Below are 27,336 nucleotides of genomic sequence, written 5' to 3'. Positions count from 1 at the left end.
AAAAATCTCCCTTCTCACAACTCCACTGCATCTGAATCCTCTGTTATCCCGGACAGAGACACATACAGTTCTGTGTTTCTACAGTGCATATGTACTTTGAAGGCACCCAGAATGCAATGTAGCATGGATCATACTGCAGAGTGTTTTATATATATATATATATATATATATATATATATATATATATATATATATATATATATATATATATATATATATATATATATATATATATATATATATATATATATATATTATTATTATTATTATTATTATTATTATTATTATTATTGGTTTAATAAATAAAATAAAATCTTCATGTTCAGGCTAAGAATAGTTTGACTTAGTCATACAGTTAGCTTATTTCATATTCTAGCTTGTCATCATTTTGTCAAATGTTTTAATTTGTTACACTTCCGGCATGACTACATCATAAATTTGAATATGAATATGCAAAGAGTAAGGCTGAAGATCCCAAACAAATGGGATCACTAATCTCCATTATGATGAATTCAAAACAATTATAGTAGTAAACAACAACATTTCTCACAGTGGCTCAGTTAAAGACAATTCTATAATGTGAATTCACAGAAAAACAAGAGCAGTAAATTAATTTAATTAAATAATTCTGCTGTTCAGTCCCAGTCATAAGATTTTCTGACTACAGTAATATATTGTAAAATAAATGATGAAATGATGAAACACATCTGAAACACAGAACTATTAATGATGGTGGCCATGGAAACTAAAGAGTGGCAGGACTAAGGGAACACAAACTAAAAGTATTGGAACAGAATTAAACAGAATAAAATAGTGACATTTGTAAAATTAAGTAAAACCTACTCAACTTTTATGACACTGGTGTTCCCATCATGCAGTGGGGCACGTTTTTTTTTTTTTTTTTTTCCTGTTTTCCTGCTATGTTTACACTGCTTTATCATTGGTTTTATGTTTAGTAACTTGCGATTGTGTTACAGTTCATATCCTACTCAAAATGACACATTCATACTCAAAGATCCACGGAATGCACCGTCATTGTGTATTGTGTACCAATTATCGAAGTCTCTGTGTTTGGGTGAGGGCTGCTTTATTTTATTAAATGCTTCGATATTTGTGAGTAACACATATGCTTTATAAGCATGGTGTGATTCAATACTGTCTTTAAAAAAATCAAAGTATTAACCAGTAATCTTTGAAGTAAAAAATACTCAAACTCTTACTGGACAAGCTAAAGTTACTTTTTTTTACAATATGTTAGAGACATGTAGTCAAAATAATAATAATTAATAGCCTAATAATAATACACAATTAATACATAGTAATCAATGTTGCTATCTTTTAGATATTTTAGCATTTAGTAATTTAGTTTTAAAATTGCATAAACTTAGGACGGTTGCATAAACTGCTTAGACTAATCTTAAAATATTAGTAATCTAATTTGTTTTCTTCAAGGCTATTCAAAACATTTTGAACTTTTAGATTTGCCCAATTTGAGACAGAAAAGACAAATTACCTTTTGGCTAACTGCTATAGTTGGTCAAACAATTCCTTAAGACAGTCTTAACAAAGTGGTTGTTTATGCAACTGACCACTGGACTTTTTGCTTTTAAATAAAGATCAACACTTATACTTTAATAATAATAATAATAATAATAATAATAATATCAAATGTAAAAAAATAAATTTCTGCAAAGCTAAAGTTTCCCAATTTTATTTTCCCACATTAGAGCAAAGTTACAAAAGAGCATCTCTATCCCATTTGTGTCTTCTAGAGATACTACTAAGATTTCATCCAGTAGCCTAATCTTTGTATTTTTTGAGATTTCAAAATGCCTCTCATTAAATATATTGTCTTTATACAAGAGATCCAAAACAGTAAAGAATAATATCCATGACAAAACTTTACAATATTTTACTTAAGACTTTTAATTTACATAATTTATACACACTCAATCATTATGATTATCAGGAAACTATTCAGACTATTCAGAAGATGGTTTTTCAACGCCACAAAAATGAATGCGGAATACAGAAAATTAAATGTCTCCAATCATGTAGCCTAAATGTACCAGAGGTTTGGATGAGTAACTAGTCATAAAACTAAGAGCAGTGAAAGAACAGTACCGCCCCCTACAGGACACAACAAACGAAAACATGCAGAATGAACATTAGAGGAAAAAATCATCTGATAATAATATGGGATTATTTAGATTTCTTTACAACAATATTAAAAGATGGTGGCTTATTCAATACTATGGGTGTCAACCAAACACATGTCGTTTTAGCATAGTATGGTACTATAAAACAAATATTGTCATAAGTGTTTTGTGTTGGATATAACCTACATGTATGAAAAAAATACTATAGTAATTTATAGTAAATACTATAGTGTTTCTGAACCATACTATAGTAAAGTGTATTATACTGTATGTATATATATACATGACAAATCTAAACCTCAATATTCCTCAATAATGATAATAATCAAATGCAAAAATCTTGTTTTACTATACTGTTAAGTGTATTGATATAAGTTTTTTTAAATGATAAATTCAAGGACTTCATATGGGCACACATTTCAAGTGAGAGCAAGGTTATATCCTGATATCTTGTAAGATGCATTGTTACAGTTTTCATGTGTCAAACATAACTATGCAAAAAAAAAAAAAAATGTTTTAATTATTTCTGTTTTGCATAAAACTGAAGAATATTCGGTACATCCTATACTGTATTCTAAAATGATCTGATATTAACTTTTGCATGAATTTGCATGATTTTATTGAAAAGAGCTTAGGCTCATGTAACCAGAAGTTTTTCTTGCCTCATAGGTTTACATTATCTTAAGCAAAGCAATTCAACATTAATTTCCAGGTGTGTCTGTGAAACACAGAGGTAGGCCTACCATCCTAGTGGTTTAGTGCATGAACGGTAGGGTGACCATATTTTAGTTTTCCAAAAAGAGGACAGTGGTTGGGGCAGGGGGCTGGGATGTGGTTGGTCGGTGGTTAAAGTAGTGCAATGACCATATCCCAAATATCAAATATCATGAAAATGTCATTTCCATACCTAAAATACATATTTTACAGTCACGGTTATGCATATTGATCATAAAAACAGCTAAAAAGATTCCTACTGTACCAGTCGCCCTCCTTCACAAAATGTAATATCTAGAACAGTTTTATCATAGGTAGAATCTTAGTCAAATGTAATTAAGCAACATTTAAAACCTTTAACCAACGGGGAAAATCAAACCATTAACAGTTTAAAAGTAGCAATAGGAGCTGCAGGAGTCAAATTTGACTGATCACGGATTGAGGAGAAAGGGATGACTGATTAAAAGAGATTTAAATGCTCTGCTTATTGAAGGCGGCTCCCTGATTCGCAAAAATTATGCAATATTAGAATCACGGGAGTGGGAAATCCAGTGGGAGCAGGATTAAGAAAACAGTCCATCGTAGCGCTCTAATACAAAAATGCACTGACGCCTGTAGAAAGTAAAAGCCGAATTCCCCACATTTTGGGCAGTTCAGATGAATTTGTTTAGGTCCAAAAAGAGGACATGTCCAGGAAAAAGAGGAAATATGGTCACTCTAACGTAATGGCAACGTACTGTCTACAACACAAAGTACCTCACACGTGAAACACTTAACGTAAAGCATAAATGCGCGTAACTAATGTAAATCAAGCAAGCTTCTATGCATAGGCCACAAATTATTGGCAAAATAACACATTAGCAGACCAGAGGGACTAATATGGAATTTTTTCCAGAAAACTTCTTGCACAAAAGAAATCCAAGCACTTTCAAGTACCTGCATCAAAGTATATTTATTTTCTAAAACTTTCCAGGCCGCAACAAAAATGTTTCAGATTCACAAACTTTCAAGGATTTCAGGGACCCATGGGAACCCTCTATATAAAACATACTTTAATGAACACTAACTTACCGCAATGATATCTTAGAAATGAACCCATAAAACTGAGATAATTTTTAATGGTGGATAATTAATATTATTAAGAGATCTTTTAAAGAGTCCAGAAGGCAATCAAATGAAATAAAGTGATGCATGGAATGTTCTGTTTTCTGATGAAGATACCAGAGGTTCAACATCCATCTTGTAGTTAAAGTTTGGCATGTCTACCCAACTGAAAAAATAGCAAACAAAAAAACAAGAAAATTATAGTAAGGTTTACTAATAAACCAAAAAACAAATATATCTCATATTTTGCAGTCCTGCATGTAATTAGCATTTATTTATTGCATGTAATTAGTGTAATGCTACAATTATTTATGTTTTGTCACTGTATCATTTCCATACTTATACTTTTTATTATTAGCTATAATTTTTAGGATGGCGCAGTTGATTTTTATTATTTATTTATAATGTCTTATTATTATTTCATTTGATAAATATCTCCTCACCTTCCATGTGGAGTGATGTTGGTTTGATATAGAAAGGGGCTCCAGTGTCTCGATCATACAAGTGTTGGAGCAGCACATTTTTAACCATCTTTAGACTCAGAGTGTAGCGTATCAGCTCCTCATGTTCTAAAGGCATCATGAACTGGAGCTTAAACTGGGCTGCAGTGTCCCTGTTTCGAAACACAACATTAAAAATTCATTTCGGTCGACTTCCCTTGACATAAATTAGATTTGTTTGTCTGGACCAAAAATGAGTGGATTAGACTTAAAATCACACTATGGTATGGACAAGCAAATAGGTGTAAAATGTGACTGGAGTGTGAAATTTACTCACTGGAGATTGTTTATGGTGACACTGTAAAAGTACCTCTCCAATGCAGGAGAAGAACTGTAGACTTCTATCAGCTGAAGATTGATTATGTTGTATGGGAGAGACAGATAGAGTGAATGAGTAATCATACATGTAAATAGCAACATAATTAAATAAAAGCAGTGCTGTTTTGTTTGTTTTTTTTTCTCCATTGTACTGCAGGATGTTTAACTTATCTAAAACATGTGCTTGAGTCAGTATACTACTGAGCTCTGTTAAATCAGATGTGTTGGATAAGGAAAACATCCCAGATATGCAGTGATGTGCCCCTAATATAAGGAACAGCACTGAGAAGGAAAAAAATAAATAGAACACTACTACTGTTAAAGCATAAGTGCAAGTTGTGGAGCATCCCGCTCAGGATGATTAGTTCACCCACAAAATTAACATTTCATCATTATTTACTCACCTTCAAGCTGTTCCAAATCTCTCTGATTTATTTTCATCAGTGGACTACAAATGGTGGGTTTTTACAAAATCTCTTGATATGTGCAGTAGCTTTAAACAGTGATGTCCAATGAAAGCATAGTTCTTTTGGGTCAGATTCTTTTTCACAGAATATAGAAAGTCATACAAGTTTGGAATGACATGAGGGTGAATAAATGACATCATGAGTGAATTTGCATGAGTGAACAATTTTTGGGTAAACTATTCCTTCAAGACAGATGTCAATGATTCAAGATTTGCAGTGTCACAAGAATATATATTTCAAATAAATGCTGCTCTTTTGAACTTTCTATTGATCAAAGAATTCTGAAAAAAAAAAAAAAAAAGGTATCATGGTTTCCGCTGAAGTATTAAGGATTTTTAACATGGATATATATATATATATAGGTTTAGCAGCAAATCAGCATATTTCATTCCTGAACACATCAAGTGACACTGAAGGCTGAAGAGTAATGATGCTGAACATTAAGCTTTACATCATAGAAATAAATTAAATTTGAAAATATATTCAAATAGAACAGTTACTTTTTAATTTCTATTCTATTCTATCCTCATTGACACCCCTTAGTGCACTTTTTATTTGTTCATACAAACTGGGACGAGTAAAAATAATTTTCTGTGTCAACTGATAACATGTCAGATGCTGTCCTTATAGTCTAGCTTGTACTAAACATTGAACATTTATATAGATTCAAATTCAAGATTAGTCAGGGAAATCATGTGAAACATTTGGGGGTTGGGGTTAATCTTTAAATCCATATTTATAAAAAAAAGGTATGTCTTCATACTTCAGAGTTTAATATGTGTTGAGTTATGTAAAGCTTATGAATGATTTCTCAAAAATGCTTCACATGGATCTACAATTTCTAGTACTGAATAGGTCATTTTTGTTATTACCTGCTTTTCCAGCTCTCTCATAGTCTCTTCATCCGGAGAGTTTGAAATGAAGCTGTTAGCATCCAGAGTGAAATTTCCTCTGAAGAAGCGTCCCACCACAAATGAGGATTTGTCATATTTTTCATCCTCATCATCATGAACAACTTTAAAACACAGAGGGTTGCAAAACAAAAATACAATCAAAATGTTATACAGGAATTATTTAAAGGGGTCATATGATTTGATTTAAAAATGTTCTTTTTTTTGGAGTGTTACAGGCACTTGCTGCATAAAGAAGATCTGTGAAGTTGCAAAGACTAAAGTGTCAAATCCAAAGAGATATTCTTTATTAAAGTTAAGAGTCAGCCACGCCCTCCTAAAACGGCTCGTTTAAACATGCCCCCACATTATGATGTGGGAAAATTTGTATAACACTGCCCAAATGTTTACGCACATAAAAAAGGCGTATGGTGGTTTCATGGTGGAAGTGAAACTACTTTTTTTGTCCTTTCAAAAGAGGACACAAAAATCAGTGGTTAAGTTGTATTTACAACACTGTTCCGGAACAGGTCAAGGAATGTTTATTTATTATTATTGTATTTATTTTTACTGAAGATGAGGACTGTTTCCTGAACCAGTAGCCTACAATGCTTCTGTGCACAAATGCTGTTTCTATAAAGTGGGGAAATTCTAACTTTGCAAGGACAGGCTGGCGCTTCTGACTCTCAGTCTGTAAGTACATTTACATATGTACCACAAGACCGCAAAAGTCTCAAGTGTCAATTTTTCGAAATTGAGATTTATACATCATATGAATGTTGAATAAATAAGCTTTTCATTGTTGCATGGTTTGTTAGTACAATATTTGGCAAAGATACAACTATTTGAAAATCTGGATTCTGATCTAAATATTGACAAATTGCCTTTAAAGTTGTCCAAATGAGGTTCTTAGCAATGCATTTTACTAATCAAAGATTAAGTTTTTATATATGTACAGTCAGATATCTCCAAAATATATTCATGAAACATAATCTTTAATCAATATCCTAATTATTTTTAGAATAAAAGAAAAATCTATAATTTTAACTCTTACAAGTTTTTTTTTTTTTTTTTTTGGCTATTGCTAAAAATATACCCCAGTGACTTAAGACTGGTTTTGTGGTCCAGGGTCACATATTTAAACAATGTGCCACTGATAATTCAAATGTGAGTTTTGAGCAGTGTAGAGTAGCACTTGTTGTTTTATCATTTTTCCAATCACAAATGCAGACATTGTTTTTTGTTTACTCAGCGCAACGAGTTAAAAGAGAGTATAAGTTATTATAATCAGTAATTATGTCCCCACTGGATGCAACAAATGCCTCATTTGTAATGGGTTTTATTGGTTATGTCTCGTCGTGACGGAAGACGGCATTTCCGTCACACGCTTGAGGCATTCAGCCAATCACAATGCACTGGATAAAAATGTTTGCGTTTCAGAAGGGCGAGGCATAGAGGACAGAGGATAAACACATTGCATTACACTAAATACACAAAATAATGATCTTTTAAGCAATGTCATATGACCCCTTTAAGAAACATATGCTGTGGTTCAGTCATCTTTGAAACAGCTGATATTTTGGTAAATGTATAGAGGAAGGCTCCTCTGATCTCATAATTTTTAACATCAGTATCAGAAGAGCAAGCCAGATATGACTAGAATTCAGGATGCACTTGGCCAAAAAAAATAAATAAAAAATAAATGTTATTTAATAATCAATTAATTAATCAAATGTTTTTAATAAATCAACACTCAAATAAAAATGAGTTGAACAATTTCAGCAAGTTGCTTTGTTTCTTTCAACATACAATACATTATCATGTTCATTCATGCTTATTTTGTGCAAGAACTAAAATTAAAGAGAAACATATGCATCAGCTAAAATAAAAGTGTTAAAGGTTTAAAATGTTTTGCGTGTGTTAAACATTTATTGTTTGTATTTTGTGATAAAATTGACAGAATTTGAAAGTTGAGATTTTGTTTTCTCTTGAAAGTGCATAAAAACAGCAAAATATATAGCCTAACAAATTAGACTGGTAACATTATCAATAGCATTCGCAGTAGTCGAAGATTATGAATGGAGCATCAGTACCTGCACACACAATAATTGAGATCCCAATAACCAGAGCAATGGTAATAAAGATGAAGAGTAGCACTGTCCATAATTTGAATTTCCACACCACCACCTCATTTAGTTCTCTCTTGACCCTCCGCAGCTCCCTTGACCACTGCAAACACAAACAGAAACTCTGTTTTAATAGTAACATTAAATTGAATTAATCAAAAAGCATGTCTAATGAATTTAAATCATGAAGCATACACAATATAACAGCAATTTAACAAAAATATATTTTTTTTATTATTTACATACTTGAAGCAATATACATTTTTATTTTTTTTGTTTCTAACATTTTTTTTTTTTTTTTGCCAAATTCTGTGTTTTCCATAAATTTTCTGGATTCCATTTGAATGGTTTCATTACATTATAATAATAAAAGCACCTCTAAATAATATATTTTATAAAATAATAATAATAATAATAAATATATATATATATATATATATATATATATATATATATATATATATATATATATATATATATATATATATATATATATATATTTTATTTTATTTTTTTATTATGTTTTAATAACAATTTTATTAGTTGTAGTGGTACTATCATTACATTAATTAATATATTTCTGTCACAGTTTCTTTGAGTTAAACCAAACTTATTTTTGATGAGTTGCTGTAAAGACTTTTGCGTTTCTGTTTGAATATGATGACGATAGTTTTTCTCAAAGTAAATGGGAAAATGGTTATGAAGTGACTCTTACAGCAGACCTAGAGATTATGTTCATGTACTCATATATTGAGGCTAAAAACAACACAAACGTCACAGGTTCTTCAGTATGTGTGTAGTAAACGAAACCTTGCATCTGTGCCGTTCATTCACACAGTGACACGCAGAGCAGGAAGGATTCATATTAAAATGCATATTTTAAAGCTTAATATTCACAGACAATAGTCCATATCACATTTTGATTTAAGTGTAATGAGATACTTTTGATTTATTCATCCAAAAATTGGCAAATTTAGTGACATTCCTTGTTTCATTTAATTTTTATGACTGGATTCTGGTTCCGTCTGAGTTTTTCACATCGCGGAAATCATAGGGTCCTACAGAGGAACAACCACAAGACTTTCTTACTGTACCTAATCGTTGTTAAAAGCCAAGCTGTTTAAATTACATTATACACATTTGCTTATGTCAGTGGTTCCCAATCTTGGTCCTGGAGAAATCCAAGCATTGCACATTTTAGATGACTCCCTATTCAACACAACTGATTCAACTCTTATTAGTAAAGACTCCCAAGACCTCAGATGTGTATGTCAGATAAGAGAGACATCAAAATTGTATTATTTCCACATGTAGACATACTCCAAAGTAATGGCTTTTTGTTTTTCAGATTTACCTTGGGTCGAGTTAGAGAGTCAGCATCGACGCCTCCATCCACATGCTGTTCACTATTATTCTCAGTGACCTGAAAACACATAAATCCAGACAGACCAGTCAAACTAAACTGAAGGATGGGTTTGCAGCCTAAAAATCTGCATGCAGCACAAGACATCAATAGTGGAAAATTAATAGCTTACTTGAATAACCTAATTATGAGTGAAAACAATGTATTATATATATATATATATATATATATATATATATATATATATATATATATATATATATATATATATATATATACAATGCATTTCCCATAAGCAACTATGGTCACAAGTTATGTCATTGTCAATGCTTTTGCTTTGTTTCAAAACCATCATAGTTTCATTCATTCAATTTTTTTTTTTCAGCCAATCAAAAGTTACGAGTAAGAGGCATATACCTGTGGTGTTGATAGAAGAGGGGACACTTCATTTCTCTCTGATCTTAGGTGGTCTGAGCAAGTGCCATTCCCTGGAATCACCTGTGAACATTTCTCACATAACTTATACAATATTTACATAGAGAAAGTCATTGGTCTGTACAGTTGTAGTGTACAGTATATAAATATTTAGACAACAGCCTCTAACGCAACAGTAAAAACATTAAAATAGTACGGGCCAGGAGCAATGAAGAAGGGTAAATAATAAAGAAAGAAAAAACTTCCCAAGTGTGCCAGGTGTGTTTTAAAAAGTACTAAATTTAGTCATGTTTGTATCATATGTATTATATATTATGTATTATATATATAGATAGATAGATAGATAGATAGATAGATAGATAGATAGATAGATAGATAGATAGATAGATAGATAGATAGATAGATTATTATAAACAACTTTACACTTTTGGTAATCATGCCACATGACATTTTACAACCTGGGCCAGCCTTGCTTTGTCATAAAAGTGCCAGATTATAAGGTATTTGAGAGACTTGCTGACTTGTTATGGCCATGTACCATAGTATCCTATCCTTTTTCAAAAGAACCACTAAACTAGATGAAGACCTGCTTGGCTAGGCTGGGAAACCAGTTTAAACCAGCGAATACCATCTTAAATTAGCTAAAAACCAGCAAACGAGGTAAGACTCTTATGATATTCTACCTTGGAGTACATGTAGACTTAATAAATATGAATGGGGTAATCATTCAGGTCATGGCATGTATTTACTTAAGCATTAACGTGTCACCATCGTACCTTTCGTACGTTATTAAGTACAAAGTAAAACAATAATAAAAAAATAAATAAATAAAGTAAAAAATCTATACGATCAAATCGAAACAACAAGGGAATACACTCAGAGTAAAACGTTAGCGCACTTGCACAATCATGAATAAATTTGTCAATGATCTGAAGACAAGATGAAGAAAATATTTTTACAGCTTACCTCAATCGTTTGGTCACTCGAGGCGTTATTGTTGTCACAGACAACTTGAATGGGCTTCAACTCCAACGCGTCTGTCATACTTCCATAGTCACTATCCCAACCTGCGGAAACCCGGAACTGAGGCGTGTTAAGACTGGTTGCGAAATAGTTTCACCAGGTTTTGTGTTGTGGTTAGTGAACAATTTTCCCAAGTGTCACATTTAGCTAATAAATTATAAATAAGCTGATTCCAGGTTTTTTTTTTCGATGTGGATGCGGCTGATAATGATATTCTAGCCAACAGGTTAAATCCAGGTGTTAAAGAGTGTCTTGTATTTCAGTTAGAATGACTGTGTACATTGAAACGAAACTGTAGCACACAACGTTAGGCAACTTACAGGAACTGTGAGAAAAGGGCATTTGCTGTCTGAAGGCAAATAAAATAAAGAAGCAGGCTAAACCAGTATATGGATATATTGAAAAACGTGTGCTTTTTACTGTGAGGTGAGATTGTACATTTAGAGTCATTCACTGTGACTCATTTGACATTATAGTCACCAAGGCAATTATTGGCAATTATGTAATTCCAAATAAACACAAACATCGCCCTTGTGGACACATAGGTGAACTGCATTTTGTGCACATTTAAAGAGACGGGTAGCTGCATTTAAAGCACACATTCATTTACCTTCTCACACTCATGTCCGTTGAACACAAAAGGGGAGTCACTTGAGTTTCAGTTTTCAACAGATTGCTGTCAGTTAATTTGCACTTAAACAAATCAGTGTTCTTACACTTTTGTCCAAGTGAAATTCAAGCAATTTCCAAGCATTTGCAAGGTGCAATTTCAAGCTTTTACAGCACTTTAGAACTGCAAATGACATGTTTCTTCATGTTGAAGGGGTGGATTCTGGAATCCACTGCTACTTCAACATATATCCTTTTTAGTTGTTTAAGTTAATTTTAATTAAGTTAATATTCATTAATATTATGATTTGGAATAATGTATGATTTAAGGGACGTCCCCATGTAAAACTTAAATAGTATACAATTACATGTGTTCTCTCCATGGTTTGAGAAAAGAACCCAACACATTAAAACATACATTTACTCTTCGACTTACTACAGCTTCATATGTTACAAAGGTCATTAGGGCCTCTCATCTACATGACCAATTTACAGTTAAAGCATTTACTTTATTTATCTTAATATTGAAGAAAATAATGAAGAATATGTTTGAAACAGCTGAGAAAAAGTACTTTATAAATAGATATTTTGGGGAAGTTTTGGAAAATCCAGTCTTGAAGAAGCTGTATGTTCTCTATTGGCCCTATCATACACCTAGGCAAGATGCGGTGCAAGGCGCGGCAAATGCATTTGCATTTGCATGCAAATGCACTTGCACCCATGGGTGTGCTGGTATAAAAAAGAGGTGTGTTCAGGCGCATTTTTGGCATGTTGCTATTTTGAGGAACTGAAAATAGACTGTGCCATAGACCAACTCAAACTTGGTATAAAGTCAGTATTTTTCCTTTGTTATTTAAAGGGCATGTTAGTAAAATGCACCAGTAGGCATGTACATAAAACGCAAACAATTTCCTTATTACACACAAGGATGTGCAGCAGCTCACAATTTTTTTTTAAAATTATATTTCGCCTTGTAAATAGCGAACCCACCATGGCGCAAGCTCAACTGGCTTTTAAAGGGGATGGGAGACGAGACTGTTTGGTTTATTACACGTTACGTTCCCCAAAAAATGGCCAGTACTCATTCAGAATGGACAACCTGTTAAGACCATGTGCCCGAGCACACCGACCATTTTCCCGTCATGCAAACATGTCCTGATAACACCTTCACCAAGTGCTTTAGACCATGAACTTAGATCGTTAAAATAGGGCCCTATGTGTGTGTGTGTGTGTGTGTGTGTGTTAGTATTAGGGGCGGCTCTGGGGTGGAAGGGTGGGGCAGATGGGTTTGGTTGGGAGGCAGGGTTAGGGTTTGTACTGTAGCTGGCAGTAATGGAAACAGGTAATTCATTGTGCAAACATAACTTTTATTTCAAGAGGAAATTACTCAAAGGGAGAAAGCATGCAGAGAATACGTGCTTCAGAAAGAAAGAGCTTCATAAGAGCTACATAAAAAATATATATATATTAAATTTGTCATGTTCAGGTAGTAAGAAAAACTATTCAAGTGTCTGCTGTTAGTTAGTATCTGTCTGTGCAGGACCGATCTTCAGAAAAATTCACACCCAGGATGGAATATGCACATGGACATCTAAAGTCAACCTGATGCAAGGGTGGCAGATACACGTCTTGGGAGTGACTGGTTGCGTGTGCGATATGCTTTAACCTGCATATAACCAGTCAGATAAATTTTTACCTAAGTAATGACATTACTATACTCGAACAGAGGTTAGTGAACTCTGTTAGAGTATAATTACTGAAAATGTCAGCGCAACATGTACAGGACCGAGTGCATTTGGTTTCGTTTTTAGCAAAAAGCAAAAGTAATTAGGCTTGTTGTAACTAAAAAGTGAACTATTTAGTAAGATTATTTAATTATTATCATGTCAGTCAGTGGGGTCAGTCAGTGATGCTTCAGACTCAATTACTGTACACAATAAAGGAAAGCATCTGGTAAGTGTAAATAAAGCTCTTTATTCAGTCATATATGGGAAGTAGTAGATCATTGATACAATACAGTAGCTTTGCAGTCACAGTGATACATTTCAGGCATTATATTTAATAATAAAGTATCTTTACATAACAGCAGTCGAGACTGCTAATAAATTTGGCCTTCACAATATATTTGCCACTATGCTCTTTGTATTATTTATATTTGTCGTTATATATCTTAAAAAATAATAATAATAATTTCAGTAACCAGCAGAAAATAAAAGTGTATTTAGTGATTCGTGATTTTGCAACTTTACCCAAACCCTCTCCACAGCCCTCTTAGCCAACTCAATGTCAGTGAAACTAAACACTCAAAATGACTGATAAATCATTTCTGAATTGTTTATGAAGCATTTATAGCCAACTTTTGCTGTTAACAGACCCTAGTGCTATCACAGAGGCATGTCAGATATTTCAAATTAACCAACAGTCAGTAAAACTACACCTATTTCAGTGATATTTGTCACTTTGTTAACTGAATCACATGGATATTCAAACAGGGTGAATGCTGGAAATGTACTTTCAAAATGAAGAATGCTCTCCAAAGGTGAACGTGTTTCTGTTCTCTGAACAGCAAATAAAAATCTAAGTTTATTTAAAAGAAAAAGCCAGCAAGATAATCAAGGAATATGAATAACCCAGACATACTCTAGAGAGTTTGAATAGAAACTCAGGGTTTGATATATTATGGCTTCAAGATCCCACCTGATCTCTTGAGAAAATATACACATTTTTGCAGTTGGAGGCAAATTTGTACAGTTTTTCATTTGTACAAAAATGTAGGATTTTTTTTAAAGGTCCACCACTAAACATAACCAGCAGTGGGGTGCAAGCAGATTTTACAAAAACATACAAATGAGATTATACAAATTCACCACCTGTACTCTAAAACATAAAATTGCAACAAATTGCCACGAGAGTGCTGATAACATCTAACCCTTTGTGTAATATTTACTTTCTGACAATATGTCCACAAATCCACAGTCCTAAATGAGAAAAAAAATCAATTCTGGCATTTAGACAATTTCACTTTTCATCTATTCTGGAGTCTATTCTCAGCGATTCCGAAATTTTGTTAGAAACACCATTAAGTCAACGGTTATTGGCAATAACATTATTAATATTCTGGGTTGCTAAATCAATGCCTTATGTTGTGTAAAAAAAAAAAAAAAGTTATAAAAAGTTATAAAAAAGTTATAAAAAAAAGCAAATTTTTCTTTTCAAGACCATTACCCTGTTATTTCTATTCTGGGTTGTTCTCTTCATCCAGAACTTCCTTGTCCTCTTTCACTTCTGTCCTGTCCTCTCTTGTCTCTTCCTTCTCTTCAGTTACTTCCTCCTTACTTCCTACATGGGTTACTTCGGTCCCCTCATTTTCTTGGGTTACATCTAAGTGCTCTGTCCTGTCTTTTTCCTGTTGAAGGCCATTGGTGGGTTGAACATAGTCTGTTTTATCCTCAGTATCCTCCTGTGAAGGCCCATTATACAATTCCCCTTCATCTCCATTCTGCTGTTGACTATCTGGTTCACATGGAGAATCATCGTTCCATTTTGTCTCCTCACATGCTGACTTTCTGTGTTGTCGTGTGGGCAGCCGTCGCTTAAAAGACAGCCTAGCCCGACTCTGTGGGGTGAAGACACAAAATCAGACTAGCTGAGTTTGTAAAAGTTGAATTCATACATAACTTTAAAAACACTACAGACTACATCAGACATATTTACTTTGTATCAAACTTATTTAGCTGCCATGCTACATAAGCAGCATGCTAACTGGACTGAACATCACAAATAAAACTGGAAATTGGCTGCAAACAACCACTCCACGTGCCCCACAAACAGCCCTTGTCATATTTACCACACAGAAGAGTGTTGCTATGCTAACAACATAAGGCTGTGATAAGCAGAAAAATATTGAAACTACAGTAATACAATACAGTACAACACAATAAACGATTGCATAAAATCAAGGAATTTACCAGATATTTATGATTTAGGGGGACCAAATGTACAATTTGATAATTTGATCGATTAATCATTTATTTAAAAACAAATGGGTTTCACAGAAATCTGAAATTTAGGTGGTGATGTTGTCTGTTACATTTACATATACATTTAGTCATTTAGCAGACGCTTTTATCCAAAACGACTTACAAATGAGGACAATTGAAGCAATCAAAAACAACAAAAGAGCAATTATATACAAGTGCTATAACAAGTCTTAGTTAGCTTAAAAGGAGTACACGTAACAAGGGCTTTTAAGTAATATAATGAATAAAAAGAAAACAGATAAAATAGAAAAAGAATAGAGCAAGCTAGTGTTAGAGGTCTTTTTTATAATTGTATAATAAATAAAAAGAAAATAAACATAATACAAAAAGATTTGAAAGGATGTTACATTATTATTATAATTTTTTTAAGAATAGAATTAGAATAGCGAGTGCTAAAGTAAGAGGGTCAAATAAAGACGGAAGAGATGTTGGGGTCATTCCACCAGGAGGGAACATTTAATTTAAAAGTCAGTGAAAGTGACTTTGTGGTTCTTTGGATGGCACAATTATGCGACGTTCACTTGCAGAACTCAAGCTTCTAGAGGGCACATAAGTCTGAAGTAATTTAAGTAAATGGGTGCAGAGCCAGTCGTAGTTTTGTATGCAAACATCAATGCCTTGAATTTTATGCGAGCAGCTATTGGTAGCCAGTGCAAATTGATAAACAGAGGTGTGACGTGTATTATTTTAGGCTCATTAAAAATTAATCTTGCTGCCGCGTTTTGGATTAATTGTAAAGGTTTGATAGAACTGGCTGGAAGACCTGCCAAGAGGGCATTGCAATAGTCCAGCCTGGACAGAACAAGAGCTTGAACAAGGAGTTGTGCAGCATGTTCCAAAATAAATGGTCTGATCTTCTATATGTTGAATAAAGCAAATCTGCAGGATCGGACAGTATTAGCAATGTGGTTTTAGAAAGTCAGCTGATCATCAATCATAACTCCAAGGTTTCTGTTTCTGTTTCTGTTCCTCTCAATGTGATAAAATGGTCTTTTAATAACACTGAACTATTTTTATTTTAAAGGGGTCATATGATGTTGCTAAAAAATAACAATATTTTGTGTATTTGAAATGTGTTTATGTGGTTTAAGGTAAAAACAAACAAAAAAAATCATTATTTTCCACATATTGTTCATTATTGTTTCTCCTCTGTGCCCCAAAGGGAAGTCGTGGCCCAGTGGTTAGAGAGTTTGACTCCTAACCCTAGGGTTGAGGGTTTGAATCTCAGGCCGGCAATACCACGACTGAGGTGCCCTTGAGCAAGGCACTGCTTCCCGGGCGCTGCAGCATAAAAATGGCTGCCCACTGCTCTGGGTGTGTGTTCATGGTTTGGATGGGTTAAATGCAAAGCACGAATTCTGAGTATGGGTCACCATACTTGGCTGAATTTCACTTCACTTCTGAAACGCGCTGATTTTTACAATGCTCATCAGTCTGAAATGAGAAAAGAGTGCGATCTGATTGGCTGAATACCTCCAGCGGCTGACGGAAATGTTATGCCCCTTAACATATTGTGATCCCCTGTCCGGCCAGAGCGATGAGACATAAACATTAAACCCCATTATAAACGTGATATAAACATGATTTCTAGTCGTGCCCTCTTTTGGAAGGCCAAACAAAGTAGTTTCACTTTCTCAACAAAGCAGCGTCACACACCGCAGCCTTGAGTGAGCGGAGGCCAGAGGCCTAGAGTGAGCAGAGGCCGGCTTGAGTGAGTAGAAGTGGGCCAGTTTGAGAACTGCACGGCCGGTGAATTTTATGAAGGAGCTTGCGCCAACCACATGTGACGGCCCCGGGCTGGACTCCGCTTCATCCTTCGGATGAGATGTTAAACCAAGGTCCTGACTCTCTGTGGTCATTAAAAATCCCAGAATGTCTTTCGAAAAGAGTAGAGGTGTGACTGAAGCATCCTGGCTAATTTCGCCCATTGGTCTCTGACCATCATGGCCTCCTAACAATCCCCATATCAGCTGATTGGCTTCATCACCCCGTCTCCTCTCCACCAGTAAGCTGGTGTGTGGTGGGCATTCTGGCGCAATATGGCTGCCGTCACATCATCCAGGTGGATGCTGCACACTGGTGGTGGATGAGGAGATACCCCCTGACTATGTAAAGCGCTTTGAGTGCCTAGAAAAGCGCTATATAAATGGAATTAATTAATTATTGTTATCCATGGTGAAAGCCAATCCAACAATCCACAGTGAAAAGTTATATTATAAGATAGATACTTGGTTCCAGGCAGGGACGTGCACAGACATTTTGAGGGACAGGGGCTCAAGTGAAATAAAGGGCACTTCTCATAATTACGTTTTTTTTTTTTTCTTGATGCTATGGACTCACAGGATAAAGACGTAGAGACGGAGCGTACTATTTTCTTTAGCGGAAGCAATACAATCGGGTTTAAATCAATAAACTCCCTTTTAATATTTTGTGTCAAATTATTTATTTATTTGGTAGGTAGCCAGGTAATAAGCAGGAGGATAATGTATAGCGATTATCCCTTACACAGCTCTAGTCTAGTAGCTCATGAGGCATGCATGCTAGCAAAACACAGGTTAACTAAGTTATATTTGCCTTTGGCTAATCAGCAGTAAATTCGAGCAATATTCGGGGCACTGGTATTTTAATCTTTTGTTCATCACCAGCTCCACTCACCTCAGCACAAGCCAAGAAAAACACTGCTGGGAGGGGCTGCTGCTGCCTGCAGGTGTGTGTCTGTGTATCTGATGTGCGCCGCTGCGTGCAAGGGGAGAAGGAAGTGGGGGGGTGGGTTGGGGGTCAATGAGCGCTTCAGAACTCCTGACCTGATATTTATACTATTTTTCAATAAATATATTTGTTTGACAGGGAAGCTGTGCGCAAACAGGAATATATATTATTTTTTCAGAAAAAAAAGCACCCCAGAAAAAAGGGCACTTTCTCTCCAGGAATAAAAAGGGCAGGTGCTCAAGCCCCCTTTGATGTCTATGTGTGCACGTGCCTGGTTCCAGGTGTGGTTGGTGGGAAATTTTCTAGGTAACAATTTTAGCATCTATTCCAGTAAGATTTATCCCAGTATATCAAAAGAAAAACACTGACTTGAAACATTTTAAATGAAGATAATTGTTTTATCAAGTTCAAAATAGAGTTTGAAGATGACTTTCACAAAACAGTATTTTGTGCAAGATTTTTTGCAAGATAAGTTAAAACATTACATTTTAATCATCCACAATTTATTTATACAAGTAAAAATGTTGAGGAAAAAATAAATGTCACATTTGTTTAGAGCATTTTTCTATAACTACAAGTCAAGCTGCAATACCAAATAGGAGCACACAGAGATGCTAACCGACCAATGTAACATTTACATTTACATTTATTCATTTAGCTGACGCTTTTATCCAAAGCGTCTTACAATTGCTATATATATGTCAGAGGTCACACGCCTCTGGAGCAACTAGGGGTTAAGTGTCTTGCTTAAGTGTCTAACAGTGGATTCGAACCCGGGTCTCTCACACCAAAGTCATGAGACTTATCCACTGCGCCAACACCACCCCAACAGTCGCCTTTACCTGACTGTATATAAATGTAGACAGATCCATTCAAAATTATTAAAAAGAGCAAAACACAAAATAAAAAAAGGAAATAAAAACATTATGAATTTGTCGAATGTGGTGATCTGAAGGCGACTCAACATTACCAGTGAACAGTTCCTGTAAGAGGGAGTGTTCAATGTCCATATGTACAGTATATGAACACCATTGGCCACTGGAAACTCCTAAAGCATGCTTCTTCAGCAATTGTCCTTTAAGTTCACACTACAAGATTATAAGCCCGATTTGCAAGTAAACAAGTTCACCGACAGGTCGGGCAGTGATCGTGGGAAAATCAGCATGTGATCAGCACTCTGCAATCTTTGTGTGTGTGAATTACTCAACGATGAGTCAAAGAGGCTCGCTGACAAAAATAAATAAATAATAATAATAATAAAAATAAAAAAAACTTTCTAGCATGCTATGCTACATATCTAGAGCTACAGGCAATGAGAGAACAAGGCATGGTTTAAGGTCAGCAGAAAAAAAAACAGCAACAGCAACAACACAGCTTTAAATAGTTTTAACACAAGAAATTAAGTCATCACACAAACATCTTTCAGCACTTATTTCTTCCTGATGTCTAGTTACAAATAAATTACTCCTGTTTCACTTGTTGTTTTGTGTCACTCATTCCCGTTCAACTTCTCATGTATGTTTTCATGACAAAACATCGTTTTGGGGACCTCGTGGAGATGTTGGCTGTCAGAGGTTGAGTGTATGACCCATTTACACCAGATCATTTACATCAGGCGTGCACAAACTAGGTCCTGGAGGGCCATTGTCCTGCAGAGTTTAGCTCCAACCCTAATGAAACACACCTGAACCAGCTAATCAAGCACTTAGAAACTTACAGGAAGGAATGTTAAGGCAAGTTGGAGCTAAACTCTGCAGGATACCAGCCCTCCAGGACCAAGTTTGGACACCTCGGATTTACACATTGTCATGTTGTGAGAACACCACAACAACTTCAAGACAGACAGCAAGTCATGTAGACTGAAAAGTCTACCATACTGAAACCATACTGAAAAATGTTTGTGCAAAAAGCTATCAGAGCGCACATACACGGTTTGCCTATTTGCACACTAATAATAACAGACTTGCACATATATATGACTCTTCTATGTCACTGGAATAGTCTAACTTCATTTCAGTCATAATCCATAACAACTTTACTGGTAAGTTACTGGTTTGCTTTATTCAGGCCATCCAGACTTGTTTGGATTTCATCTTAAAGATAAATAAATAGAGGTATGTTTGTTCCCACCAATTATTTCACAAGTTAAATTTATGTATGATGACGAAAGCAGGTTAGTGCTAGCACTCCCACTGCAGTCCCTGCAATTCGGGAAAAAATAAAAATAAAGAAAAAAAAAACATATATAAACATATAAAAATATGAATGATGGACACATAACTCAGTTTAGTATAACTATGATTCTTTACTGAAGAACTGAATATACTAATCACACGTAGTTTTTTTAGACAAACCACTTCCGTACGTGTCTTTACGTCCTCACTATGGAATACCCAAAAGTACAATTGCGATTCATATATAAGAACATATAATCAATGTTCTACATCCCCTTTCTTTATTAATCTCTCATCAGCTTATAACAACAAATATCCACATCAACTCAAAATCAAAGAATGTATAACCAAATATACTATTGGCACTTAAAGTGTCACATTTTATGAGCAAACAAAACTCACAATATTTTACTCCAAATTCTTTAACAGTCTTTTAGTAGGTCACTAGATATACTTTGGATTTGGTTTCGAGATTCTGCCTGAGCGAGTCACATAAAGTTTTTTTTTTTTTTTTTTCTGTTTCTTTGGCAGGTACAGCGGATTCCGATATTAACTCAGTAGCAGTCACTTGTGCACTTGGGTGATCGGAAAGGAAACTTTGAAATTTTCCTGGTGTACAAACTTTTGCATGTTTGCAAGGTTGTATTAATCATTTAGTTGTGGCAACTTTTTTGTACCCTTGAGGTGTTTGTAAGCTGACTACTTCACCTTTGAAAAGAAGACTTGGCTTGCTGCTTCTGTCATAATACCGCTTCTGTTGATGACGCTTCTGTGCAAGTCGATTTCTTGACCATGACATGGCTTTTGGTGGAAGGGACTAGCAACTTTGTTGGCAGTGTTTGTCTTGACAGAAGTCTTTCTGCTGGTGACCCGATAATTCCATCACAAGGTATGTTTCTCAAATTGAGTAGATTTAGGAAGACATCTGTTCCGTCTCGCTTTGATTTTTCCATCAACTCTCTCTTGCTCTTCGCACTGCTTGTTCTGCTAATCCATTGGATTGCGGATATTCCGGGCTGCTTGTTACATGAACGAAGTCCAAGAAACTTGCAGAGTTCTTAAATTGTTGACTGGAAAGATGTGTTCTGTTGTCAGTGATCACTTTTTGGGGACAGCCATGTACTGAAAAGTGTCTCTTTAATTTTGTAATCACAGCGGTCGATGCAAAACTACGAAGATCTATTTCAAACAAATTTGGATACGAGTCCACCAGGACAAGATAATGTTGGCCATTCCATTCAAATAGAGCAGTTGCAACAATTGACCAGGGAAGTTCTGGAATATCATGTAGCTTCAGTGGTTCCTTTTGTTGCTGCTGTTTCATACCATTGCAGACCTAACAGGAAGCACACTCCTTCTCAATGTCCTTGTTCATTGAAGGCCAAAACACTACACTTTGTGCTCTGCATTTTGTTGATTCTACTCCAGGATGCACTCTATAAAGAATAGTAATATATTCTTTCTGCAGTGACTTGGGGATCACAGCTTTTGGGCCTTTCATCACAAACCCCATCCTTCGTTGTCAACTCATCTCGGTATGGATAATACTGGTGGAGTTGAAGAGAAAGTTTTGCATGTCGGTGTGGCCAGCCCTGTTGTATTGTCCTGGAAAACTGTTGCAATGTTGGATCTGTGGCTGTGTGATCTTCCAACTCAATGAGCCTTGATGGCGAGATGTGCTCAACAGACATTACTTCAAAGTCGGCCTTCTCACTGCTTAACACTTCTGTGTTTTTCATTGGGGCACGTGAAAGAGTTGATTTTTTTGAGAAGACAAGATGGCGCCTGTGTGTTTGGCTTGCCGTCTGCAGCTCTCGTGTTTTCTTCTCTTTCTGTCTGAGGTGTCGTTTACCTGCTGTACGCGGCTGGTATACGCCCGTCAAGCTCTCCTAGACATCCGCATCTCCGTTGGGGATTCATACGCGAACTTTCACTACGCGAACTTTCACACCGTGGACGTGGAATGCCCACTTCACAAACCATACGAGCCTCCCCAAACTATCTTCCTGCACGATATCTGCCGGTGGCCGCTAAACACCGTGCGGAGAAAGCGAAGGAGGAAACGAGGTTGCCGCGGAGGTTACATGACGAAACTGAAAGCTTATTTACAAGCTGACATTTCGTTTGGACGCAGATCTGTAGCATGGCACCCGCGGGACGCGGTTTACCGATGTCTTTGTCCTGTTTTCCCTCTACATCTGAGTCTTGCCACTCAGGTTGATCTCCGCAGTGTTGGCCGACGTGCCCGGCGGAACGGAGTAAATCACGAAAATCTGCGCTCATTGAGAAAAGCGCCGTCATCTCACGTGTCTATTCCTCCACCTAAGTTGGCGCTAATAAACGCCCGCTCCGTGGTGAATAAGACCTTTTTATTAAACGACTTCTACTCATCACACAACTTGGATTTTATGTTCATCACAGAATCATGGATAAAGGTCGGTGATTTAACTCCCTTATCAGAACTGGTTCCAGCAAACTGTACATTTTTTAACTCTCCTCGTCCTAATGGACGCGGGGGTGGGATTTTAACTATTTTAAATAACTCTCTCTCCTCACGCTGCCGGCTGGTCCCTGCAACGGCCTTCCCCACCTTTGAAACTCAGCTTCTCCACCTAGATTGGAATGGTCCCATCTGTATTGGGGTGATATACCGCCCTCCACTCTTCACTAAGGATTTTATACTGCAATTCACTGAGTTCATTGGCAACATTGCCACAAATTATGATCGCTTCCTTTTGTTGGGCGACTTCAATATTCATGTCTGCTGTCTTTCAAACTCCCTGTCGCAGGAGTTTCTTGACTTAATAGATGCTTTTAACCTACTGCAGTGGGTCAAAAACTCTACCCACACTCAGGGCCACACACTGGACCTTGTGTTATCTTATGGGATTAATGTCACTGATATTGTTATCTCTGATTTTCCTCTCTCTGATCACAAGCCTATTTTATTCTCACTGTCTCTTCTGGAGCTTTCTCAACCCACTACTGATCCTGTTATGTCACGGTTCTATTCTCCTCAGTTCAACACAAACTTCGACTTGTGCTTTACTGAGTTATGCTCTCACTGGCACTTGGACCAACCTTTATCTGACCTGGATGCAGATCAGCATCTTAGCCTTTTAAATTCTGCCTGGCTTAAAGTAGCAAACGTGACTGCTCCTCTTAAGCCTCACAAACCCAAACCAAAATCAGATATGTGGCAAAATTCTGACACTCGTCTCCAAAGACAAACATGTAGAAAGGCCGAACGCAAATGGAAACGGGACAGGCTAAGTGTCTCCTTCCGCATGTTCAAAGACTCTCTTACAGCTTACCAGAACACTGCTAAATCAGGTAAAGCTGCATACTTCTCAAACTTAATTGAATCCAATCACTCTAACCCTAAGGTCTTGTTTTCTGTCATTCATTCTGTTTTAAACCCATCTGCTAAATTGTCTGTTGCCTCAGATGCTCTATGTGAAGACTTCCAGAGATTTTTTATTAACAAAATCACTACATTAAGGACCAGTATCTGCCCTAAATTAATTTTCCCCCCTATTAGGCCACGTACCTCCTGTGTTTGGGAGGCTTTTGTTCCCATTAACCTCCAGACACTGAAGGATGTGAGCGCTAAGCTCAAACCTTCATTCTGCCCAAATGATATCATTCACCCGAGATTTTTAAAATTAATCACAAACACGGTGGGTCCAGGTATGGTATCCCTTATTAACAAGTGTCTAAGCACTGGATCTGTTCTGGCCAATCTTAAAGTGGCTACGGTCACTCCTTTGCTCAAGAAGCCTTCACTGGATCCTTCTGTTTTAAAAAATTACAGGCCCATCTCTGTCCTACCTTTCATTTCCAAGTTATTAGAGAAAATCGTGTTGGATCAGTTCCAACACTTTTTGTCAAATAACTGTATATATGAGGTCTTTCAATCTGGGTTTAGGACTGCCCACAGCACTGAGTCCGCTCTCCTGCGAGTGCTAAATGACATTTATCTCTCCACTGACTGTGGAGACACTGTGGTTCTAGTTCTCCTAGATCTGTCGGCGGCTTTTGACACCGTTGACCACCCTACTCTGCTAGCTAGACTGGAGACGTGGGTGGGCATAAAAGGCTCTGTCCTGTCATGGTTCCAGTCTTACCTTACTGACAGAAAGTTTTTAGTAAAAATGGGAAACTTTTCCAGCTCCATGGCACCCCTGAGATGTGGTCTTCCACAGGGCTCTATTTTGGCTCCCTCTCTATTTTCTCTTTACATGCTACCGTTGGGCACAATTTTTAGGAAACACTGTGTATCTTTTCACTTTTATGCAGACGACACCCAAATTTACATTCCAATCAAGCGCAATAATCCTGCAGCACTAAACTCTCTTCATCTATGCTTAGAGGAGGTGAAGGCATGGCTAGCTCAAAATTTCCTATCCCTTAATGATGATAAGACCGAGGTCATTGTTTTCAGCCCGAGTGAAAGGTCCCAGTTCACATGCCCACACTTGGGAGGTCTATCTCCCTTTAAATCTACAGAAGTGCGGAACTTAGGTGTTCTTGTTGACCAGTCTTTAAAGTTTGATAAACACATCTCATTTGTAGTCAGTTCTGGTTTCTACCAACTTCGCTTACTATCTAAAATCAAAGGCTTTCTCACTCCAATAACTCTGGAAATGGCGGTTCATGCTTTCATCACGTGTCGACTGGATTATTGCAACTCACTATATTGCGGTATATCAGATTCTCAAATCTCCCGTCTTCAGTTAGTCCAAAATGCGGCAGCCAGACTCATCCATAATTGTCGCAAATATGACCATATCTCTCCCATCCTCAGATCTTTACATTGGTTACCAGTCCGGCAGAGAATAGATTTCAAAATTCTTCTCTTTGTCTTCAAATCTTTACACAACCTAGCACCAGTTTATCTCTCTGAACTTATTCATCCGTACATTCCGTCCAGAAATCTCAGATCCCACGACCAGGCGCTGCTGGTAGTCCCTCGTGTCAGACTTAAGCGTAGAGGGGAGCGTGCTTTTGCGGTGGCAGGGCCTTGTCTGTGGAACACCATGCCTCTAGAGATCAGAACTGCTCCCAACCTCCCTGTTTTTAAGTCTCTGGTCAAAACATATCTATTCTCGTTAGCATATTGATTACTTATCTTAGACTGTTCTTATTATTATGATTATTTTTTTTATTTTAATTTTTTTTTTTTCTACATTTGCTTCTTGATTTTATAATTAATCTTAGCTTAGTTGGTCTCTATGTGTGTTTTTCTGCTTTTATTCTTATATGCTTGTTCTGTAAAGCACTTTGGTCTGTCTTGTGTGGCTGTTTAAATGTGCTATATAAATAAATGAACTTGAACTTGAACTTGAAAGAGTGTCAGCCAGAAACATTTCTTTTCCTCTTTTATAGTTTGTCACGAAGTCATACTTATGAAGCCTTACTTTGCGTTCACACCACCAGCGTCGAGAACGTCAAAGTGGCCGGAAATCATTCATTTTCAATGTAAGCCGGCGTCGAGCAGCGACGAGGAGCGTTGAGAGTGTCGAGGAGAGTTGAAATCAAGGCAACTTTATGGTAATGAGCTACCAATCGGAATGTAGAAGTCCACCGCTTGAGAGGATTCCAGAGAACGCAGCTCCGACCACATTAGTTCCCAAGTCCAATGGAGGTCAGGTTGATTATTGCTGTTTCGCGTTTGCATGATGATGTGTCCCTGTTTGCTTACATGGACATAAAAAATAAATTAAAAGTGTTACGTGGATCGAGGTGTCTGAGATTGTTAATTTTAAGTAAAGGATCTTAATATTTCCTCCACAACAATATTTCATGAGGTTAACTTATAACGTATCCTTGTGTATCCTATATCCTTGTGGTCAGTCTGCATGAGATCAACAAGTTTGTTTGCTTTGCGGCCACTTTAAATACAAAATAAGCATTCGATCTACGTCAGAGCGTCTGAGCACTCACAAATCTTTCTGCAAATCTACTTGACGCTCTCGACGCCGGCGGTTGTGAACGCACAGTTAAAATCATGCATTGTAATCGCGCAGGAGCCATGTGCAGTGGCTTGTTGAGTATCGTGACTAATGGCTGATGGTCTGTTACAATGTGGATTTTCTTTCTGTATATGTTGTCGTGAAACTTACCACATCCAAACACCACTGCAAGAAGCTCTTTCTCGATTTGAGAATATTGTCTCTCGGTTTGTGTCAGGGTCCATGAAGCATATGCTATGGGAACATTTTGTTGAAGGCATGCCGCACCAAGTCCATATTGTGAAGCATCACACGTCAGTGTAACAGGTTTTTTGACATCATAATATCTCAGTGTTGTTGGGCTTGTGACTTCAAGCTAGTTGAATGCATCTTGATGTTGTTTAAGCCAGCACCATTCCATATCTTTGTGAGTCAGCTCTCGTAAGGGTGCTGAGAGGTCGCTGAAACCTGGAATGAATTTTCCAAGATAGTTAACCATCCCTAAGAAGCGTTGTAGAGCTGTGACATTCTCTGGGACTTCCATCTCTGTGATGGTTTGATCTTTGAAGGGTCTGGTTTCAGTCCTTCACTTGTGAATACATGTCCTACATAGCATACTTCTGACAGCCGAAACTTACATTTGAGAGGGTTAAGTCTAAGGTTTTGTGCACGATCCAGCACTTTTTTTAAGATTTACATCATGTTCTTCAACATCCTTTCCTCCAACAAGGATGTCATCTACTATAATAGC

At 36.4% G+C, this 27,336-nt stretch overlaps 2 protein-coding genes across 2 annotated transcripts in view; both read right to left on the bottom strand.

The window, feature by feature from the left end:
* Nucleotides 1–1,888: 1,888 nt before the first annotated feature.
* LOC113098255 (TPA-induced transmembrane protein-like) lies at nt 1,889–11,499 on the bottom strand. Its single transcript, XM_026263269.1, has 8 exons — nt 11,043–11,499; nt 10,059–10,139; nt 9,633–9,701; nt 8,246–8,381; nt 6,135–6,277; nt 4,755–4,825; nt 4,421–4,590; nt 1,889–4,143 (listed from the first exon to the last, which is right to left on the bottom strand). Exons 1-8 carry the CDS (start codon nt 11,118–11,120, stop codon nt 4,136–4,138), a joined length of 756 nt encoding a protein of 251 aa, XP_026119054.1. The 5' UTR covers nt 11,121–11,499; the 3' UTR covers nt 1,889–4,135.
* Nucleotides 11,500–14,275: 2,776 nt separating this feature from the next.
* The window catches only part of LOC113098252 (capZ-interacting protein-like), a 50,361-nt gene continuing 37,300 nt past the window's right edge, over nt 14,276–27,336 (bottom strand). Inside the window, exon 6 of the mRNA XM_026263266.1 lies at nt 14,276–15,324. Coding sequence (XP_026119051.1) covers nt 14,944–15,324 — 381 coding nt within the window. The 3' untranslated portion in view covers nt 14,276–14,943. The remainder of the gene's footprint in view (nt 15,325–27,336) is intronic.

The sequence above is a fragment of the Carassius auratus genome, unplaced genomic scaffold (genome assembly GCF_003368295.1).
Source record: "Carassius auratus strain Wakin unplaced genomic scaffold, ASM336829v1 scaf_tig00216461, whole genome shotgun sequence".
Taxonomy (NCBI): Eukaryota; Metazoa; Chordata; class Actinopteri; order Cypriniformes; family Cyprinidae; genus Carassius; species Carassius auratus.
The sequence above is the reverse complement of the archived record's forward strand: the minus strand, read 5'-3'. Positions and strand labels throughout refer to the sequence as shown.

Excerpts from the sequence above, each read along its gene's own strand:
- LOC113098255 (XM_026263269.1), bottom strand. The coding sequence starts at position 11,120 with ATGACAGACGCGTTGGAGTTGAAGCCCATTCAAGTTGTCTGTGACAAC. Across the intron at positions 10,140-11,042 it reads CGAGTGACCAAACGATTGAG|GTGATTCCAGGGAATGGCAC; the intron begins GTAAGCTGTAAA and ends AAATGTTCACAG. Across the intron at positions 4,826-6,134 it reads TGAGAGAGCTGGAAAAGCAG|CTGATAGAAGTCTACAGTTC; the intron begins GTAATAACAAAA and ends ATCAATCTTCAG.